This window comes from Takifugu rubripes, chromosome 8, assembly GCF_901000725.2.
Source record: "Takifugu rubripes chromosome 8, fTakRub1.2, whole genome shotgun sequence".
Taxonomy (NCBI): domain Eukaryota; kingdom Metazoa; phylum Chordata; class Actinopteri; order Tetraodontiformes; family Tetraodontidae; genus Takifugu; species Takifugu rubripes.
The window spans coordinates 12871782-12889450 of NC_042292.1; the positions used below are offsets into that span (position 1 = coordinate 12871782).

The window sequence follows — 17669 nt, forward strand, 5'->3', positions numbered from 1 at the left end:
GTATAAAAGTGTATAAATATCACATTACAAAATGTATTTGAATAAAAAAAAAAGGAGAAGTGACTAACGTTTGAGCGAGGCAGGTGTCACAGATACCACGCGGGTTGAAATGTTCACCTTTTCCTGCCTCCCACACGCCGACCTTAAATTTCCACGTGCGAGCGTTTTGGTTTTTTGTGAACGTCGGGTCAGATTCGCGGGAAACGGATAACGTACGCGCATGCAGTCTTAAAGACAAAAGTACATTCACACACAAAGTGCAAGTGAGTGCCAGTAGAACAGCTACAGGAGCAGTGCTTCCCATTGGATTAACTGATCAGAATGTGCTTCTCCAATTCCATGATTCTACATTCAGGTTCTTTCGTGTCCCGTCGGACCGTCCTTTCCCTGTCGCTCAGCGTGAGGACGGTTCGCTCCCTCTCTTCTCGCCACGTCCAGCAGGCAGAGCGCGGCTCGGTGGCGTCATGTCCCTCCTTTGCCTTTCGGAAACACAAACTCTCTTTCCCCCGGAGTGGAAATGTCAGCCGGCATCAGCTGACGTCTTGCTGACAGGCCTGCGCGTCCAGGAGGATGAGGCGCACCTTGCCCCGCAGGAAGTTGATGTGGACTTGGAGCAGCTCTGTCGCCGTGGATACCCGCCATGTTCCCTCAATCTCCGCCGCGCTGGCTGGTGGTGTGAATTCCTTAGCGAGGGGAAGAGACCAAAGTAACTTTAATGGGTCTTTCTATCAATTTTCCTTTAAATGTCAGGTATGAATTGAAGAATTCAACAAAATGCGCCAAAAGATTATACCCCAAAATTGTACAAATCGGTTTCGCTTCTACCTTTTAACAGTTAGTTCTGCTATTCACTCGGTGGTTCAGCTGGATTAGCGTCCCTTTTACCTCGGAACGATATGCACTGCCATCTCTACAGGCTGTTACACACTCGGAAGGATCTGAGAAAATCGATTTTTCCAAGGTGGCGAGAACAACAGCGAGCGCAGGACGTTTCAAACCTCACTGAAGGTGCTGGGAAGTCCTCATAGGCCCCTCCCACTGCGGCACGTGTCACAATCTTCATCCGTACAAGCCTTTCATGAGAGACATTTACCGAATGAACCACACCCACGTCCCATTTCTGACCAATCACAGGATACCATTGCTGAGCGCCGACGCTGAGAACAATCAAGAGCTCCCAAATCAGGGCTGGTAGAAGAAAATAGTGCCTCTTTCTCCGTCCTTGTGGAGTATCTAATTGCCTTAACCCCTATTTCTTCTCACAATGTCCTTGTGAGAACTGTCCTGACGGGCTTAGATTCCATGAGACAAGTCTTATTCATGTAGGCGGAATTCCATAAACTTTTGAAACGTATGTACAGGATCCAATGTTTTGGCAGTTTCCTACACCTTCTTTCTTGAAAGGAGTCACAAGGGATCCCTGTGCGAGACTGAGGATTCACCCATTGGCTTCATACTGAGATCATTCCGACTTGAGGTTGGACTTTGAGGAAAGCCCAATCCCAAAGAGGCGGTAGTGCTGACGGCTGGGGCGCGAGCTCACCTGGATGTTGAGGCTGCGCAGCACGGCGTTGACGCTGAGCAGGTTTCGGACAGAGTTGTCGATGTGGCTGTGCAGGGCCGTGTTGGTGACCGACGTCCTCAGGAAGTTGAAGGCCTCCTGCAAGAGCCATAAGCCGGACTGCACCTCCTGGGCTTTAGCTAATGCCTTGTAAAAGCAAATAAAATAAGCTAACACGGAACACAAACGTGGGCTCAGTTTAAGAGAAATGTGCAGCTTCTTTTTCTGTGTTTACTTACGCTTTTCTTCTCCCAGACATCAAACTCAACTGTTGTTTGGGGAACAATCACGGAATCTGACAGGGTACATCCCTCACTACACAACTTCTAAAGGGATTCAGAAAGAGTCACAACATTGGATCAAAGCTTAAGCTTCTTTTCCTTTCACTTTCCCTAAATATCATGCATTGACGTCTCTCTGACCATGGCCGCTTCTGCGTCTTGTGCCTCCTTGATAAAATGGTTCAGGACTCTCAGGTCACAAATAGGCCTCAGTGGGGATGGCAGGCTTGGCTGGGTCCACTCCAACACGATCAACAGGAAGGCAAGCAATCCTGCGATCCCAGACAGAAAAAAGGGGTCAACGATTGGTGGAGCAACAGGAAGAAAGAATAAAAAGCAGCAGGGAGGATTAAACTTAAGGGTGTTTAAGGACCAGGATGAGCCACGTGCTTGAGTAATGTCTATAAGAAGTGCTGACCAGGGAAAAGAGCGACTGGCCAGGACCAAAACCAGAAATATAGCCTCAATAAATGGTCCACTGACCACATCTTAATGAGCATCAAGTCTGCAGGTCAGACTTTACATCGCTTCACCTCTTTGGCTCACTTCCTGTCTTCGAGGCTAGCCCATCCGCATTCACACTGTAAGCTAATGCTACCTAACAAAAACATATTAAAAAGTCAAGCCCGAACCTCATGTGACAGAACGTAATACGGTTACGTTAGCTCTGCTAATTTCACGTTTCATGGAGGTTGTGGCCCTCAAGCTCCAGGAAAAGGCAACTGTTAGCAAGGTAAAGGTCAAAAGCTAATATTTGTAGAGAGGTATTTCTCTCTGATGTGTATGTTGACAGTGACTCACACATGTGACAACGCACTACTCATCTGGACCCAAGTCACGTTCTGCAGGTATTAAAGAAGCCTCAGAATCGCTAAGTCTTTAAAAAATCATTGGGATCACAAATGCCTCTGTGCTGCAAAGCCCATTTACATGTGTAATGGCGGGAGACCAGGTCACTCTGGGGCCGTGGTCATCCCAGGCTTACATGATTTCTGTGTGTAGAATCATTGGTTTCTGCATTTTGAATGACTGAAGTGTATAATGTGACTTTGCAGTTATTCTGGGTTGTTTTTTTTTTAATTAATTGGAACAGATTTTCCTTTTCCATTATTTTTTACAGCACAATTCACACTTGGAGTTGTGGAATTTTCTGTTGGGCAAACAGATCAACTACAGTTGCTTTTAGTTTGCATTATGCACAGTCAGCCAATACCTCGATGTTTTGGATTCTCCCCTTGATGTTCTGATTTCCAAACAGCAGCTGGCTTCATCACCCCTCCACAGTGATGACACATGCCCTTATTGTTTAATTTATATAAAATGTCCGGCCTGACAGGCCATGGAAGCACGCCCTGAACTGTGGCATGGATATTTTGTGGAATTAAGAGCAGTTTGTAGAGTTTATGGGTCATGTGGATTTCAAGCCTTGGGTTCTATGAATGCGCGCTGAATGCCCTCTTTCACAAGGGTTTGAATGTGTGATTTTCCCGTGTTCCCGCTTCCTATACGAGTCCGGCCTTCCAGCGCGGCTCTCATGAACAGCGTTGAACTCCCAGAGAGGTCGTACTGACTCTTCCGCCACACCGAGTGCCAGCGAATAGTGTCAAGAGTGAAAATACCATGACTAGCAGTACATTGAGCCTCAGAGGTCAAAAGTATAATCAGCTTAAACTCCCTGCCCTGTTGTTGCCCCGCACGCCCTGCGGAGGCAGCATTCTACAAGGCGTACAACAGGCTGTGTCAATAAATCTGACTCATATTTCTGTAAACTCTGCGGAAACAAGCGGGTATCAGGGCTGCGGCAGCTTTTTGATCACCATTACCACCAGTTTTGAGGGGGGGTAACAGTGGCAAAGAAAATCTCCCTTTTAACAGGAAGAAACCTTGAACAGGATCAGGCTAATATGGGGGAACCTCCTGCTGATGGTACAGTTTTCCTCACTTTCCTCTGTTGTTGCTTCCTACAGACCACAGAAAATCCATCTTTCCACACCCACAAACAGCCAAGGCACGATCGACAGTGTGGTTTCCCAGAGCGGAGTGTGTTCCATGCTCTATAGTCAGCAAAGGAGGCAGCTGCTTTGGACCCCGAGCCAAGTAGGGGACCTTGAGGATGCCTCCTAGAAAGGTTACTGAGGCAAATACCAGCTCTCTCTTATTTCATATTAGAACTTGTAGATTTAAGGATGTCCCCAACCTCCTTATAACGGACCCTAATCTACTAGAATCCACTGGATGGTTTATACTGATCAGAGGCAGCATAAGCGCACTCTTTTCTTCTCCCCTTTGATTTGTCATTTCCTATAAGATGACCACGTGGTTGGATAAGTGTGTGACTCAGCTTGGGGATTATGCGCGACCCTTTCACCTCCACTGGGGCCTACGTGAGAATGCATGACTCTGACCTGTTCACTGGCAGGTTCCCCCTCTCTCTCTCTCACTCTTTCTTCCATCACATTATCACCAAGGTGGTGGAATTTGCGATCCAGGACTATGGCCAGGCTAAAAGTTTAACGGCTAGTGCTCGGCTGCCAAATCCTTGTTGCTATTTTAAAGTGGAAGCTGTGGCCCAAAGTGGATAATGGCAGCGCTTCACTCCAGGTATGTGACAGATGCTTTCCAACGTGGGCCGCGCACACGTGAGATGATGGCTTCAACAATGGGCTATTTTAACCAACGACGGTATAAAGGGCACGCTCCAGAATGGCTGCTTTTAAGTGGCTCACAACCTCCTAGAAGCACCTTTCCCCCCCCCCTGATCAACTGCAGAGTTGGACCCAGTCGGCCACAATCAGATGACTCCTCAACATCCTTTTCTGCACGCCTTTGCCGGAATCCTCCACCGCTGCGGGCACGTAACCGTGTCTGCTGAAAAGAGCGTGCAGGTCACCTGTAACGCTGCAGCCAGTGCCCTTCCAATCTGCTGTGTCATGCTACCGAAGCGTAACGGACCACACATCCGCCTCCCAAAAAAGTACAAGTTTTCTGGATCAGAAAGACAACACAACAATCGGCTGCCTTGAGCCGCGAGATCTCGTGAGATGCGGAATTTGGCACAATTTGCGCAAAGCACACAGACCCCAACCGAGAAAGCCACAGCGCTGTGTTTGCTTCTACTAATGTCTTCGCGCGCCACAGATGCCTTTAAAATGCAGCTCGAACCAGCAGCCATGCAAACGTTTGGTAAAATGTGAAAATCCTGCTGCGCCCACGTCACCCCACACGCACTTACCTCTACCCGTTTTCTGCAACATTCGCGATCAGGTGGCGCATCGTTTAAAAACATCGTGAAATAATTTTCTCCTCGCAAAAAAAAATGAAAGGAAAAGAAAAAAAGCAATTCACAGCTATTTTAATAGGTCCCCGCAAAGGCGCGGATCGGATCCTTCTTTTACGCACGAACCCGTCGCGGTGCGCGGCGCTCCAGCCGCGTCCAGACAGAGAGCTGCAACAGCTGTTGGCGAGGACCGTCTCCCCTCCAGGCTTTGCATCACTGCAGGGCTTTGGCGAAACCTTTTATTTACTCCCCGCAAAGGATATAGCGATAACGCGATAACCCGCAAAGACGAGGAGGCGCCTTTTTTACGCGCCGCGGCGAGCGATTAAACATCAACCCGTGTATGCACACCCCACCCATGAAAATAGACTAAAGGCAGTGTAGAGTGGGGAAAAACCATGAAGGCTTGTCCATAACTCACTGGGAAACTCCATAGCGGTGTCCGCATAGCCTCTCTCAGAGTCGTCCCGGTTTGGCCCAGAGGTCCGTCTATTGGCCATTAATTGGAAACGAAGGTCTTTTGTGGATCTGCTACACTTATCCGGTAGGTGTTTCTAAAAACCCATCCCGTTTGATTTTTTTCGAATTAATAAATTAAAAATAAATACGCATTGTTTCTGCGATGACAATCGGGGCTACGTCCTTCCTTAAAGCCCCTCAAAATGCGTTCTTTCATTGTTGTCAAAATAAAAGGATTTTAAGAAAGAAACATGTGGGTTGGGGCAAAAAAAAAAGTAAATTGAAACAGCTTGGAGACATCCGTTTCCAAACATTATAGAAAGTGCTGGTGTAAATATTTACTTTGGAGGAAATTTCAAATAAGCCACCGTGCTGATTGTCAGAATCACTGTTTTCTAAACTGTCATGTCTGATGGCCACAGTGAGGTTAATTGTGCTGCTTGGTGGCATCCTGTTGTTTTTGGGGAATACACACACAGACACACAGACAAGTCCTGAGGATGCCTTCCATTTATTTGGTCAACCTCAGTTTCTACATGCATTTATAATCATTGTAATAAGGATCGATGTGGAAAAGAAAACACCGTTCATTCAGCCACACTCATAAGTCTCCCGACAGCCTATTGGACGCATGCAAACTCCATCCAAAAAGAGTCTGAACCAGGAATTTGAACCATATTGTTGGCTGAGTTCTCTGCATATTGTGCATCCATTCATACCAGTCACAGCTTCCTCCTAAATCAGGATGGTGGGTGTTCTATAGGCTGTGTAAAAGTCCGTTTAGATTCTTTGATCAATGTAATGTTTTTGGACCGTGTGTTATTACATTCTGTTATTCATTGAAGGTGTCTCCTCTCCTCTCCTCTCTTGTCTGCCATGTTCAGGTCAAGTCAATCAAGAGAGATGTTCATCATGGGCCGACCCGGAAAGTGTCGGTGCACTTTCTGGTGTAAAACTAACCCCCGACGGGCACTGTGGCTGAGCTCCAGAGATCCTTCCAAGCTTCGGGAAGGTCAACCATCTGGGTTTTATGGAGAGTCCAGATGGTAGCCCCCTAAAATCCCACCTGGAGGACCCAAGGGATGCTTTGTGAGAAACAAGATTGGACCTTTTGGCTCATCAACCTCTGACCACCCGCTCACTACACCCCTACCTGGCAGAAGTGTAAAAAAGCTGAAAGGATCTGAAAATCTTTCACCGGTGAGCCCACCGCCAATGGCAGCCGGATGTGCCTGATGTGTTTTGCCATGTCCACAGCTGTAATTGCTGCTCCAACCTGGGCAAATGTTGCTAAACTGAAAGCGCATATTAACCCAAAATCAGGATGATTTTGCAGTTGTCTAGATGGAAATTGTTCGAATTTCTCTGTGACATCTAAAGAAATGTCCACCACTGGATGAATAGAGGCTATTTGAAGAATCCTTCCCATTCCCAGCTCAATCGTCGGCCTTGCTTGAATGGTTTTCTTTCAGTATGGTGATCGATGTGGGAAAGAGTTCAAACAAATCCAGTAGCTGCCGGAACGTCTCATCACTCAGCATACAAGTCTCACTATACCCACGTGTTTAAGTACAATAATAGGACGGAAGGGGAACTTATATATTAATTCCATCCTGTGCACGTGTTGATATCCTCTGTCCTCACCGTAACCCCCCACCCCCACCCCGCCCCCCTACAAAACTAACTTTTGAGCCAAAACAAAGGAAATATTGACCTTTCCAGGAAGTCCTTAAAGCTCTTTCTGGAGCTCCAAGTGCTTTCCAGGGGGCTGCCAGCGGCTCCTCCATCAGACAGGAAGTGCGCCTGCATCTGCATCGGCATTTCTAGGGTTCAGCGCTCACTTATCAGCTGACATAGATACCGTAAATTCACTGGCACAAATACCTGGAAACTTACGCTGATAAACGGTTACAGAACACGTATGCGTGTTTGCTTTTTCATAAGCATGCGGATGATGCACGTATGGAACAGCTGCACACGTGTGCACACACACAAAGACCGAACAGTGGGAGGGTGAAACCTATGCAAATAGGCGCGAATACTGAAGCCTCTCTTATATATTGAAAGCATTTCCTTATAAACCATACATGCTATTGTTTTAATCCCCAAACGTCACATCCAAGAGGGCCATTGCATTAAAGTAACCAGGTTATTGGTGTCGTATGTCAGACTTCCCAATTGGCGCCATTTGGAAGTTTACACTGCAAATTCTGTATCTACCAAGTCTGCCTCTTTTTCCAGTATTTCATGGTCACCGCTGTTGTAAACTTAAAACAGTGTTTACAGATTATCACACTGTGTGCTCAAAGGGCTGTTTGCTTATGTCTGAGCCAATGAAACACGGCGCGGGTGGCGAGCGAGACGAGGTACGTGCTGCGAGCCATGCTCCGCGACCATAGTGACCAGGGGCTGGGGTGGGGTGTCGGTGGGGGGGCAGGCGAGGGCTGTGCGGGGAGTGCGGGGGCAGGGGAGTCCAGTCTCACTGACTCCTTGGATGGGACGGAGGTATGGGGGGGGTGGGGGTGCAAAATTGGGGATGAACACAAATACACTTTTCCCTGTCCCTCCCCTTTTTGCTCATAAACAAAGTAATGCGCCGTTGCTATATTTGTGTGTGTGTGTGTGTGTGTGTTTTGCTTTCCTCGTCCAGGTCTGGCCCCCGGCCAGCAAGGTCTACTCCTGTGGCGCGACAGAAGACAGGAAGCTGACATAAAAGAATAGGAAGGACTGACCACGAGGGATGCCGCAGACAAGGCAGGAGCCGAGACAGGAGACACTGATGACGTCCGATGTTAGCATTTTCGTCTCGCGGGCATTGTCACGTCACTGGATCGATCCCATGATTATGCAGTCATGGGTTCTGGGCTGGATTTCTTCTCTGGTCTTTATGTTATTGGGGCTGAGTGTAGGTAGTGATTAGAGAAGCTTTTGTGGTCTTTTTTTTTTTACTTCTATATGATATGAGGAGTGCAGACTTCCATGTTTAAGTTTAAGTGAAGTTTCCAGTGGCAAGATTTTAATGTTTTTTGATGACTCATGGTGACACAAATGCTGCAAAACCTCTTGAATGAAAGCTATTTTGCTGGCTTCTCAGCAGCAAATTTAATCTACAATGGTTGAAAAGCTGTCTGTAAACGTAAAGCCAAAGCATAGCAAAATATCCAATCTTTTTAAGACTTTCTACTTGAAGCTAAAAATAAAATTGCTAATACAGTATTAAAGTCAAGGCCGGAGCGCTCAATTCATGGCACGTGAGTTGCTTTAAAGCAGTATATTTGGGTCCGAGCTGCCCGAATCTCACACCTCCTGTTATCCAATCGACCTTTTGTTTCCAGGGCGCACGCTTTTGTCCTGGCCTCTTGGTCGACATGTGCACATAATGACTTCCTCTCTCCATGAGCCTCCATATAAAGCAATGCTTATCCAACGTGTCCTGTATCACCATTAGACCTTAAAAACACACTCATCAACCCCTTCTGAGTGCAATAGGTCAAAGCAAAGGCTACACATCCAGCGACAAAGAGGAGTCCTGTGGAGACCCCACGTCCAGAGATCCAGAACCAATGCTGGTTAGCATAGAGGGTGCAAACGCCTCACAGGCCCAAGATCCAGCCCCACAATCAACAAAGAAGCCTGAGAAGAGAGGACCTGGACCCACAGAGGTATTCAGGTAATATGATATATTTCAATACAAAAGCAAGAAGAATAAATTACCTCAAATCCGGCGTGTCATTCTTAGAGCTAAATTCATGAAATGCACTAACTGCAGTTCTGTATCTGTCCACTGGGGGCGCACTGTCAAATGTATATATCAAATTATTTCCAGAAGTTGGTCTGATCACAATGGGAAAAACCTCAATTTTAAGTCCAGTATGATGAATTTTTTTGCGTCTGTGGATCCACTATAATCTTTAGGTTAAAATGGACATGAGTAAATGATAAAATTGCATAAAATTCAAACAGTTAATATGACGATTTGGAAAAGGACAGTTTCAATAAACGAGAATATTTGATTACTTCGTTCGTCACAAAATATAAAAGAAACATTTGGAGTACTCATTATTTATTGATTATTTTAGCAGATCAAATTGTGCTGTATGTGGTGACCAAGAGCCACTTGTATGATGTAGCCTATCGCATTCTTTGACATACAACTCTTAGCAAGATGTAATTTTTTTATTTTTTAGATATTTAGCCAACTAATTTGCTGTATTTGCTTTGTTTTAAATAGTGGAAATACAGAACAGCCAATGCTCTCCTAGATGTGGGCCAATGGCTAAAATAAAATCCTATTTATTATTATCTTCATCTAACCTCAACTTCAGTGGAAGTAATGTGTCGGATATTCTTAAATATACAACCCTCTACAACACAGCAGGAGGGGAACTCTTTACTTTCAGCTATTCCATTCATAAACCCCCCTTTGGGCCAAGTCGTCGCTGTACTGCCACGTCCTGAATCTATGGACCACTTGAAACACTACCGCGTACCAGAGAGCTACACATTGTCCTGTCATGTTTCCTCTCATGGGACAGGAGCTGTAACATACAATGGTGCCTATTTTAGCGCAATATTAGCGTTTGTACCGTACTTCCTTAACTGCTTTGGTGGAAGTTCTCCGTGCGTTTGAGTAGGCTGACACCCACACGTGGTGCTGGGTTTCATAGATAAGTGCACGTGGACTTACGAGGTCGGGAAAACCACCGCCATTCTTTTGTCCCCGTCACCTTTGTTGATCCTGTGACTGACTGATCTGTTTTGGTGTGGAGATATCCTCGGACAACAGGAACTTGCGTACACACTGGCATCCAGTAAGGTGCAAAATGATTTGGACAACATTGTGTTATCTTGCCTCTCCATGCTTGATTGCCAGATTTGGAAAAAAAGCAATCAACTTGTGACGTAGGTGCAAACAGTCAGCCAAAAAGTTGCTGTAGTCACTGTTTAGCAATTAGAGAGATGGCTTTTAGGACAAAAGCCGTGCTGTTTTGCAGTGCTGATTCAAACCCACTATTATATTAATTCTTTCACAGGATATTCATTTATTTATTTAGCCATTACGTCTTTTTCTTTTAGTGTTCTGCTGCTAGTTAAACGCTTTATATGTTTAAAGTGTTACTATAATCTGTCTATTGACAGATATTTGTGTTTTCCTGTTTAACACGTTTGCGGTCCATATCTTGAATTTCCCGTTAAAAATGGAAACGAAGTGAAAGCGGAACTGAAATTCGGTTTAAGGATCGCCGGACCATTATAGAAGTTGCAACCGGCAACTGTGGGATTTGTTTTAATAAACCCTGAGTATTTTAAGCAGAACGTCTGTATAAGGAGAGCTATAACACACGTAAATCTTATGTCGCTGTTTGTTTTTTTAGCGGAAAGATTTTTGATTGACCTGACGTCGGAATACATGAATCTTGAATAATGGATCAAAAGTCTCTGGCAGTGGAGTCTGAGGAGACGATTGACTGGGGAACAAGTGCATCCGAAGACTGCAAATGCGGATGCATGATAAGAGCATTGTCTAAAAATGTCCACATCGGGCTTATAAATCCCGTATGTGCGCCTTTGAAGTGCTCTCTGGTGAACGGAGACTATCTCTACTTCCACTATGGTTGCGATGGACAGGATGACCGAGGCTGGGGTTGTGGCTACCGCACCGTCCAGACTATGGCTTCCTGGCTTTGCCATAACTGGAACGTTAACCAGCGAATACCAAGCCTTCCCGAAATCCAACAAGCCTTGGTCAAAATGGGCGATAAACCGGAGTCGTTCCTAAACTCCAAGGAGTGGATAGGGACAGTGGAAGCGTCGTTGGTGCTCGACTGCGTCTTCGACGTTCCCTGTAAGTTGGTCCATGTCAGAGGCGGAGGCGCAGATCTGGAGCGCGTTGCGGTGGAAGACCTCTACCAGCATTTTGAGAAGCACGGATCACCGGTCATGATGGGAGGGGACAGGGACAACTCTTCCAAGGGAATATTAGGAGTGTGTTCTGGGGACACGGGGAGCTATTTATTAGTGGCGGACCCTCACTATTACGGCTGTGAACTGGAACAGACGGAGCTACAGAGGCGTGGATGGGTGGCATGGAAAAGAGTATCCTCTCTGAATCAGGATTCATTTTATAACCTTTGCATGCCCCAGACAGCCAGAAGATAAGAAAACCAAGCACAGAGAATGAAAAACTACGTTGATGAACTTATTTGAATGTGTTACGCAGTGGGACATATGAAACACTGCCATCTAGCGGAAGAAAGTGATAATGACCGTAAATATAAAGTATTCAAACTTGGGTCTCCCTTGTGTTTAATAGGCAAAGACAAAAGCTCTAATAAAAAAAAGCTCAATTGGAATATTTAAAATGGCAAGAATAGGCTGCAGCATTGCAAATTTAAAAATTTGTGTTATTTTTTTAGACACTGGATTTTTGTAAATTTAGACCCATGACTGCCTACAATCGCAAGTTTCAACACACAAGAAATATTTTTAAAAAGCCAGTTCTTACATTTTATTTTTGACATTTAATTGGATCATTTCAATCAAGGACACATATTAGTTTTCAGTTTTCTTTGACATTTTTTTTAAATTATTAATAAATTGACCAATGGCAATCAAATCATGCAGTTATCATAGAAGATCTGAAGGTTGTCAACTTCCATCCTCTCCTTGATAAAAGCCTCAAGGTTCTGGAGACTAACTTCCACCACGTGATTATTGGCACGATTATTTAAACCGTAAGCTGCGAATGTCGGGAACTTGTATCGCTCAGTATATGGTGCATTTTGGTCAAACTTTGTACAACAGTAAGCCGACCAAAGATACTCGGGTACCGTAATTCGGTCAACATTTTTGCGATGGATGGTGTGCCCCGTAGTCGTGACCCCGGTCACCACGTAGGCTGTGCCCTGGCAGTAGTTGTTTAAACGTCTGCGGATGAGGTCCAGGTATTTCGCCCAGGAGCCCGTTTTGAACTCCTTGCTCTGGGGGACCACGTTGGTCAAGGTGTAGGTGGCAACCTTGTCCAGCTGGTCGGCCTGGTGCACGGCAGGGTTTAACTGCCCACGCTCATACTGAACGGTGTTGGCGTAGTCCTCTAGTACGGCTTGAGTGTCATCAATGTTCATGTGCGGGTTTAGAGTTGTCAGGAAAGGCTCCATATTGCTGCTGCTTTTGGGTGAAGCCAGCTGAAAGGGTGGAAATAAAGACTCGCGGTTGGGATTTGCTATTAAAGCGCTATTCTGACGTGTCTTAGAACACGTCATACACGATATAAAACTAAAACAATATAGCCAAAAATCGTGTGATTATGAAAGCGCGACTGTTAAAGATGATATTTGCACTTAAATACAGCTAGTGGAAACTCACCTGGGGCTCAAACATCCATGGAACGTCCACCCTCATCTCCCCATCTGACTTCTTGAACGTGTAGCCAGAGTAGACAGGGATGTGTTTGCTAGCGTCGTACAGAGTCACATAGCGGGGTTTATTCCCGTACCGCTGACAGATCTTCCTGAGAGAGCTGCTGATGAAGCCTCGAGGAGGAGTGCCCATGTACAGAGAGTCCTTGCAACTGTCGGCGTGGCTGAATTCCTCCACCACTCTTGCCTGGACCCCCTGCAGCAGCGCGCAGCTCATGAGGGCCAGAAAGGCTAAGGCACACATCCCCGATGTAGGTTTAATCATAAAAAAAGGGTTTCTTCTCTTGGGTTTTATGACGTCCTTGACTACCGCGCTACAGCCGGGCACCAGTCTATCACAGCATCTGTCGCGGAGAGAAGACTGTTTCTTCTGATCAGCGCTGGGAGCGAACTGGTTTCCCATTGTCAGCTCCTTTCCATATTCAAAGCATCAGTTGGACTTTGATAGCAGTGAATGTTATCAGCTGTAGTAGAGCGCTTTAGTACGGATGATAAGATGACAATTTCATGACCTCTTATGGAAAAGACATCTTTAGATTACTCTGGAATAAACGTATTCTTCATTATGGGGCACAAAAGGTGATGAAGACCATTTAATAATTGTTTGCAAAAGTTTATTCAAGCGAATTAAGGTAGATCCATTATTTTTCCAGACATTGCTGATGAGCAGTTAGGTCGGAAAAATGTCTATGACTATTTTTAACTTTCGGTACAGGCACTTCTGGACATGTAACAGAGGGAAAGCACAACATGCAGCTGTCCTTAACTATACTTGTCAGACACACAGTCACCTGCAAAGATCTGGAAGTTGCTGTCTACAAACATTTTCTTCTTCAGGAACTCCTTCAGCTGCTGGATGGACACCTCCACCACCTCGCTGCTCTTCGAGTTGAGCGCATAATGCGCGAAAGCCGGGAACATGTAGCGCTCATTGTAAGGTATGCTGTGGTCGTAGTCCATGCAGCAGTAAGCCGACCACAGGTACGAGGGCACGGCGACGCGCTTCATGTTTCTCCAATTAATGTATTTCCCTGAGGTCGTGACCCCCGTCACGATGTAAGCTTTTCCGAGGCAGTAGTTGTTCAGCCGTTTGCGGAGGGCGTCCTCCTGCTTCCTCCAGACGGTACTCACGAAGCCCGACACCACCGGTACCACGTTGGTGAGGGTGTAGGTCGCGCTCTTGTCGTCGTGGTCGTGCTGATGCACCTCTGGATTAAGAGCGCCCCGCTCGTACATGATGGCGTTGTTGTAGTCGTCCAGAGTGGCTTGCATGTCGTCAAAATTCATGTGTATGTAATCTTGAGGAAACGGCTGCATGTCGGCCGTGTCAGAATATGTAGACAGCTGTGGAGGCAGACAGAGGGTATGAAGAAAAGCTCAAAATTTCAGTTCAGTAGCATCTTAGCATCACAGTTTCTTTACCTGAGGCTCATACATCCACGGTATGTCGATACATCGCTCCCCCTCAGACCTTTTGAAGACGTATGCAGAGTAGACGGGGATGCGCTCCACGGTGTTGTAGAGCGTCACATAGCGAGCCTTCTGGTTGTAACTCTGGCAAATGAAATGGAGGTCTTTTTTCTCGTACCCCATCGGCAGTATTCTGTTATATAGGAATTCGCGGCACTCGGAGGACAACTCTTTCTCCACTCTGCCCTTCACGGCTAATGTCAATACGTTGACGAGGAGGAAGCCAATCGAGGCCCAAACTGCCATAAGGAGGACTTTTGGTGTGCCAATATAGAGCTCAAAACCTGAAGAAAATATCCACAAAAGTCTGTATCTTGGAGATACACGTCATTAAAATGTGTGTCTCGATCTGTCTACCAAGCAAAGGCAGTGAACCTAAATTTTGCCCTCCCCTATGTAAAGTAGTTGGCAGATCCACCCACAGTTGGATAGAGGCTACCGACGTCTAAAGATGTCCCACACCAGACTCAAATGGTTCGACGGGTGGCAGCTGTTAGAGCCGCTAACAGAAGGATGACATCCATTTTGCGTTCTTCTCATTTATTACTCATTTATTGTTGAAAATTTGCAACAACAAGGTCAGAGGCTGAGGTGCTGATTAGGAGAGGATAGTATTCAAAGCAAGCTGGAGTGGGTGGATGTGGATCATGTGCATAGAGGGGTAACAATGCCCGACAGCTGTCCCCCGTGTGCTCAGATTTGCATAATATCCCTATCAGTTTTTTTTCCCTAAAGGCCCGTTTGCCTCACTTATTCACGCCAGATAAAAGATACATCACAACGAGTGTCTTTTGCGTAATGCCAAATATATTTGACAAAAGTTTTATTGGGTTCACTGCTGTTGTGCCACAACCACAAGTTTCTCAGGAATGTATTTTGGGGCCTAGTTCATAGTAAAATGAACACATCAATGGTGATCATTGGTTTTCTTCATTATGACCTGATTTTCCTTTTGAAATATCAAAATCTGGACTATTAACCCATCTTTGGAGTGTGTCCATCAGACAGTATTCACCTCTCTCTTCTTCTTAAAGCTGCTTTCTGACACGCAGCCTTGGGAGAAAATGGTCACATCACCGTCCGCATCCTTCTGGCTCTTCAGGAAACTCTCCAGCATCTTTAGAGGAAGCTCGGCCACGCTGTGTTCCGTCCCCTCGTTCGGAGCGTAGCCCCCATAGCTGGGAAACATGAACCTCACCTCGTATGGGGAATTGTGGTCAAACCGCGGGCAGCAGTACGCCAGCCAGACATGTCTGGGGATCGCCAGGCGGTCTAGGTTGTCCCGCTGGATGGACATCCCTGAATCTGTCACCCCGGTCACCACGAATGCGGGGCCGTGGCAGAAGTTGTTTAGACGGCGGCGAATGAGGTCCTGGTATGGGCTCCAGGAGGCCGCGAGGAAATCTTCCTTTAGTGGGACCACGTTGGTCAGGGTGTAGGTGGACGACTTGTCGCCTGGATCCGATTGGTGGAGGTCGGGGTTCAGAGGGGCGCGTCTGTAACCCACGGCGTCTGTGTAGTCCTCCAGCACGGCCTGGCCGTCCTGGATCAGAGGGGGGGTGTCGTCGGTCAGGGGGATCGCCCGCATGCTGCCGCTGGCGTCTTTAGAGACCAACTGGGACAAAGCAAGCTTGTGTTAGCGTCGGCCTGTCTGTCTGCCTGCCTGCCTGTCTGTCTGTCTGCCTGCCTGCCTTCCTTTCTGCCTGCCTGTTTGTCTGTCTGCCTGTCTACCTGTCTGCCTGCCTGTCTGTCTGCCTGTCTGCCTGCCTGTCTGTCTGCCTGTCTGTCTGTCAGAACTGAAGCTGATTGGATTTGAGCATTTTCTGTGTCACACTTGGGTTTCCATGCCAACTAGTTAAGAACATGTGCTATTCCTACTTTCTACCTGTGGCTCATACATCCAGGGTGTGTCCATCCTCCTCTTCCCATCGCTCTTCTTGAAGATGTAGGCCGAGTAGAGGGGGAGTCTGCGGGCGCCATCGTACAGCGTGGCGTAGCGCGCCTCGTTTGCATATCTCTGGCAGATCCTCCTGAGGCTGCTCCCCGTCATCCCCACAGGGGGTGTCTGCATGTAGAAAAAATGGCTGCAGTCTCGGAAGGTGCTCGCCACGCTGGTGTCCCCCCGGAGTGACATCATCAGCAGGCAGAGGATCCAGACGTAGGAGGAGAGCGGACGCATCATCTCATGATGGAAAATAAGAATTTCATCATGGGTTTGGCATGTTCTACTCCACACAGAGAGACGCCGTCCATCATATCGTCCTCTCTCGGTGTTGCTGTCCACTAATGTGCAATGGCTGCTGGGTAGCGCGCCACTATGCAAAATATATCTGCTTATCTTCTGCGTCTACACTCTCAGTACAACTGCCTCTGCTCTCTTATATAGACGTGACCTTTTCAGCTAAGCTATGTTTCAATAAACATACAAACATATGACCTTCAGTGGATCTGAACTCCCTCTTGCTGTGAGGCAACAACGCTGACAACAACATTAGCATCGCCCAAATAGAGCAAAAAACTGAAAATGACAAAGAGAATGGAGAGTTCGTAGGTGTCACAGTGGTCTCCAAATGATGTTCATAAGTTAATCCAGGTTTGTCAAGCACCTTGAAATCCTGGCTTTAAAAATGTACTTTTAAATAAAAGATTCTTATGATCTCACTTTTAAAACGAGTTAAAAGTGCTGCACTAGACTGTTGTAATGAGGTACAACACATTTCTAAGTTAAAGGATTTAATTTCAGAGCATTTACAAAGGCTTTCAGATTGTAAAATAACAAAATATATATTGTATTGTAGACGTGATACATGCAGGCGATGTATATTTCATGAGCCACAAAAACCATTTCGTGCACGGATGCACACGTACATCTGCACGACTTTATGGAGGCTCTGTTGGGCAACAGCGCCCTCTGCCGTCCATCGATCAATGCGTCTTTCCGGCCACATGTTCTGCTCCTCTTTTCAATTCGTCTTCATAAAAAAAAACCCTGAATAAATAAATCACGATAATGCCAATCAATAACCCGCACTATCAGTGCGGCTGCAACTTCCAGATCATTCCCTAACTTTGCCGCGACGCGACGGGCTACTTTTTTTTTTCTCCAGAAAATCAAACGAGCCTCGCGCGTTTCCGATTTCAATTCAGATTTTAAAAAAATAAAAAAAACAACTTTTGCATCTAAGTGCGGCACACACCAGCAT

The 17669-nt window shown here is 46.4% G+C and overlaps 5 protein-coding genes across 7 annotated transcripts; 1 reads left to right on the top strand and 4 right to left on the bottom strand.

Annotated features, from left to right (window-relative positions):
* Positions 1–323: 323 nt before the first annotated feature.
* epoa (erythropoietin a) lies at positions 324–5644 on the bottom strand. Of its 2 annotated transcripts, none has more exons than XM_029840630.1 (5): positions 5541–5644; positions 1984–2114; positions 1801–1887; positions 1544–1708; positions 324–683 (listed from the first exon to the last, which is right to left on the bottom strand). In XM_029840630.1, the coding sequence occupies exons 1-5, from the start codon at positions 5617–5619 to the stop codon at positions 531–533; spliced, it is 615 nt and encodes a 204-aa protein (XP_029696490.1). In that variant the 5' UTR covers positions 5620–5644; the 3' UTR covers positions 324–530. The 2 variants fall into 2 exon arrangements, with proteins under 2 accessions (XP_029696490.1, XP_029696491.1); XM_029840631.1 differs by lacking the exon at positions 5541–5644 and adding an exon at positions 5075–5506.
* On the top strand, positions 5528–11927 carry ufsp1 (UFM1-specific peptidase 1). Of its 2 annotated transcripts, none has more exons than XM_029840627.1 (4): positions 5528–5663; positions 6463–6778; positions 8229–9248; positions 10954–11927. In XM_029840627.1, the coding sequence occupies exon 4, from the start codon at positions 11003–11005 to the stop codon at positions 11735–11737; it is 735 nt and encodes a 244-aa protein (XP_029696487.1). In that variant the 5' UTR covers positions 5528–5663; positions 6463–6778; positions 8229–9248; positions 10954–11002; the 3' UTR covers positions 11738–11927. The 2 variants fall into 2 exon arrangements, with proteins under 2 accessions (XP_029696487.1, XP_029696489.1); XM_029840629.1 differs by having other exon boundaries at positions 9068–9248.
* A 144-nt stretch (positions 11928–12071) lies between these two features.
* Positions 12072–13525, bottom strand: LOC101064408 (endonuclease domain-containing 1 protein-like). The gene is made up of 2 exons (XM_003966827.3): positions 12944–13525; positions 12072–12762 (listed from the first exon to the last, which is right to left on the bottom strand). Exons 1-2 carry the CDS (start codon positions 13397–13399, stop codon positions 12190–12192), a joined length of 1029 nt encoding a protein of 342 aa, XP_003966876.3. The 5' UTR covers positions 13400–13525; the 3' UTR covers positions 12072–12189.
* A 68-nt stretch (positions 13526–13593) lies between these two features.
* On the bottom strand, positions 13594–14968 carry LOC101064632 (endonuclease domain-containing 1 protein-like). Its single transcript, XM_029840626.1, has 2 exons — positions 14419–14968; positions 13594–14340 (listed from the first exon to the last, which is right to left on the bottom strand). The coding sequence occupies exons 1-2, from the start codon at positions 14710–14712 to the stop codon at positions 13759–13761; spliced, it is 876 nt and encodes a 291-aa protein (XP_029696486.1). The 5' UTR covers positions 14713–14968; the 3' UTR covers positions 13594–13758.
* Positions 14969–15080: 112 nt separating this feature from the next.
* LOC101064852 (endonuclease domain-containing 1 protein-like) lies at positions 15081–16951 on the bottom strand. Its single transcript, XM_003966828.3, has 2 exons — positions 16352–16951; positions 15081–16081 (listed from the first exon to the last, which is right to left on the bottom strand). The coding sequence occupies exons 1-2, from the start codon at positions 16646–16648 to the stop codon at positions 15467–15469; spliced, it is 912 nt and encodes a 303-aa protein (XP_003966877.3). The 5' UTR covers positions 16649–16951; the 3' UTR covers positions 15081–15466.
* Positions 16952–17669: the final 718 nt, after the last annotated feature.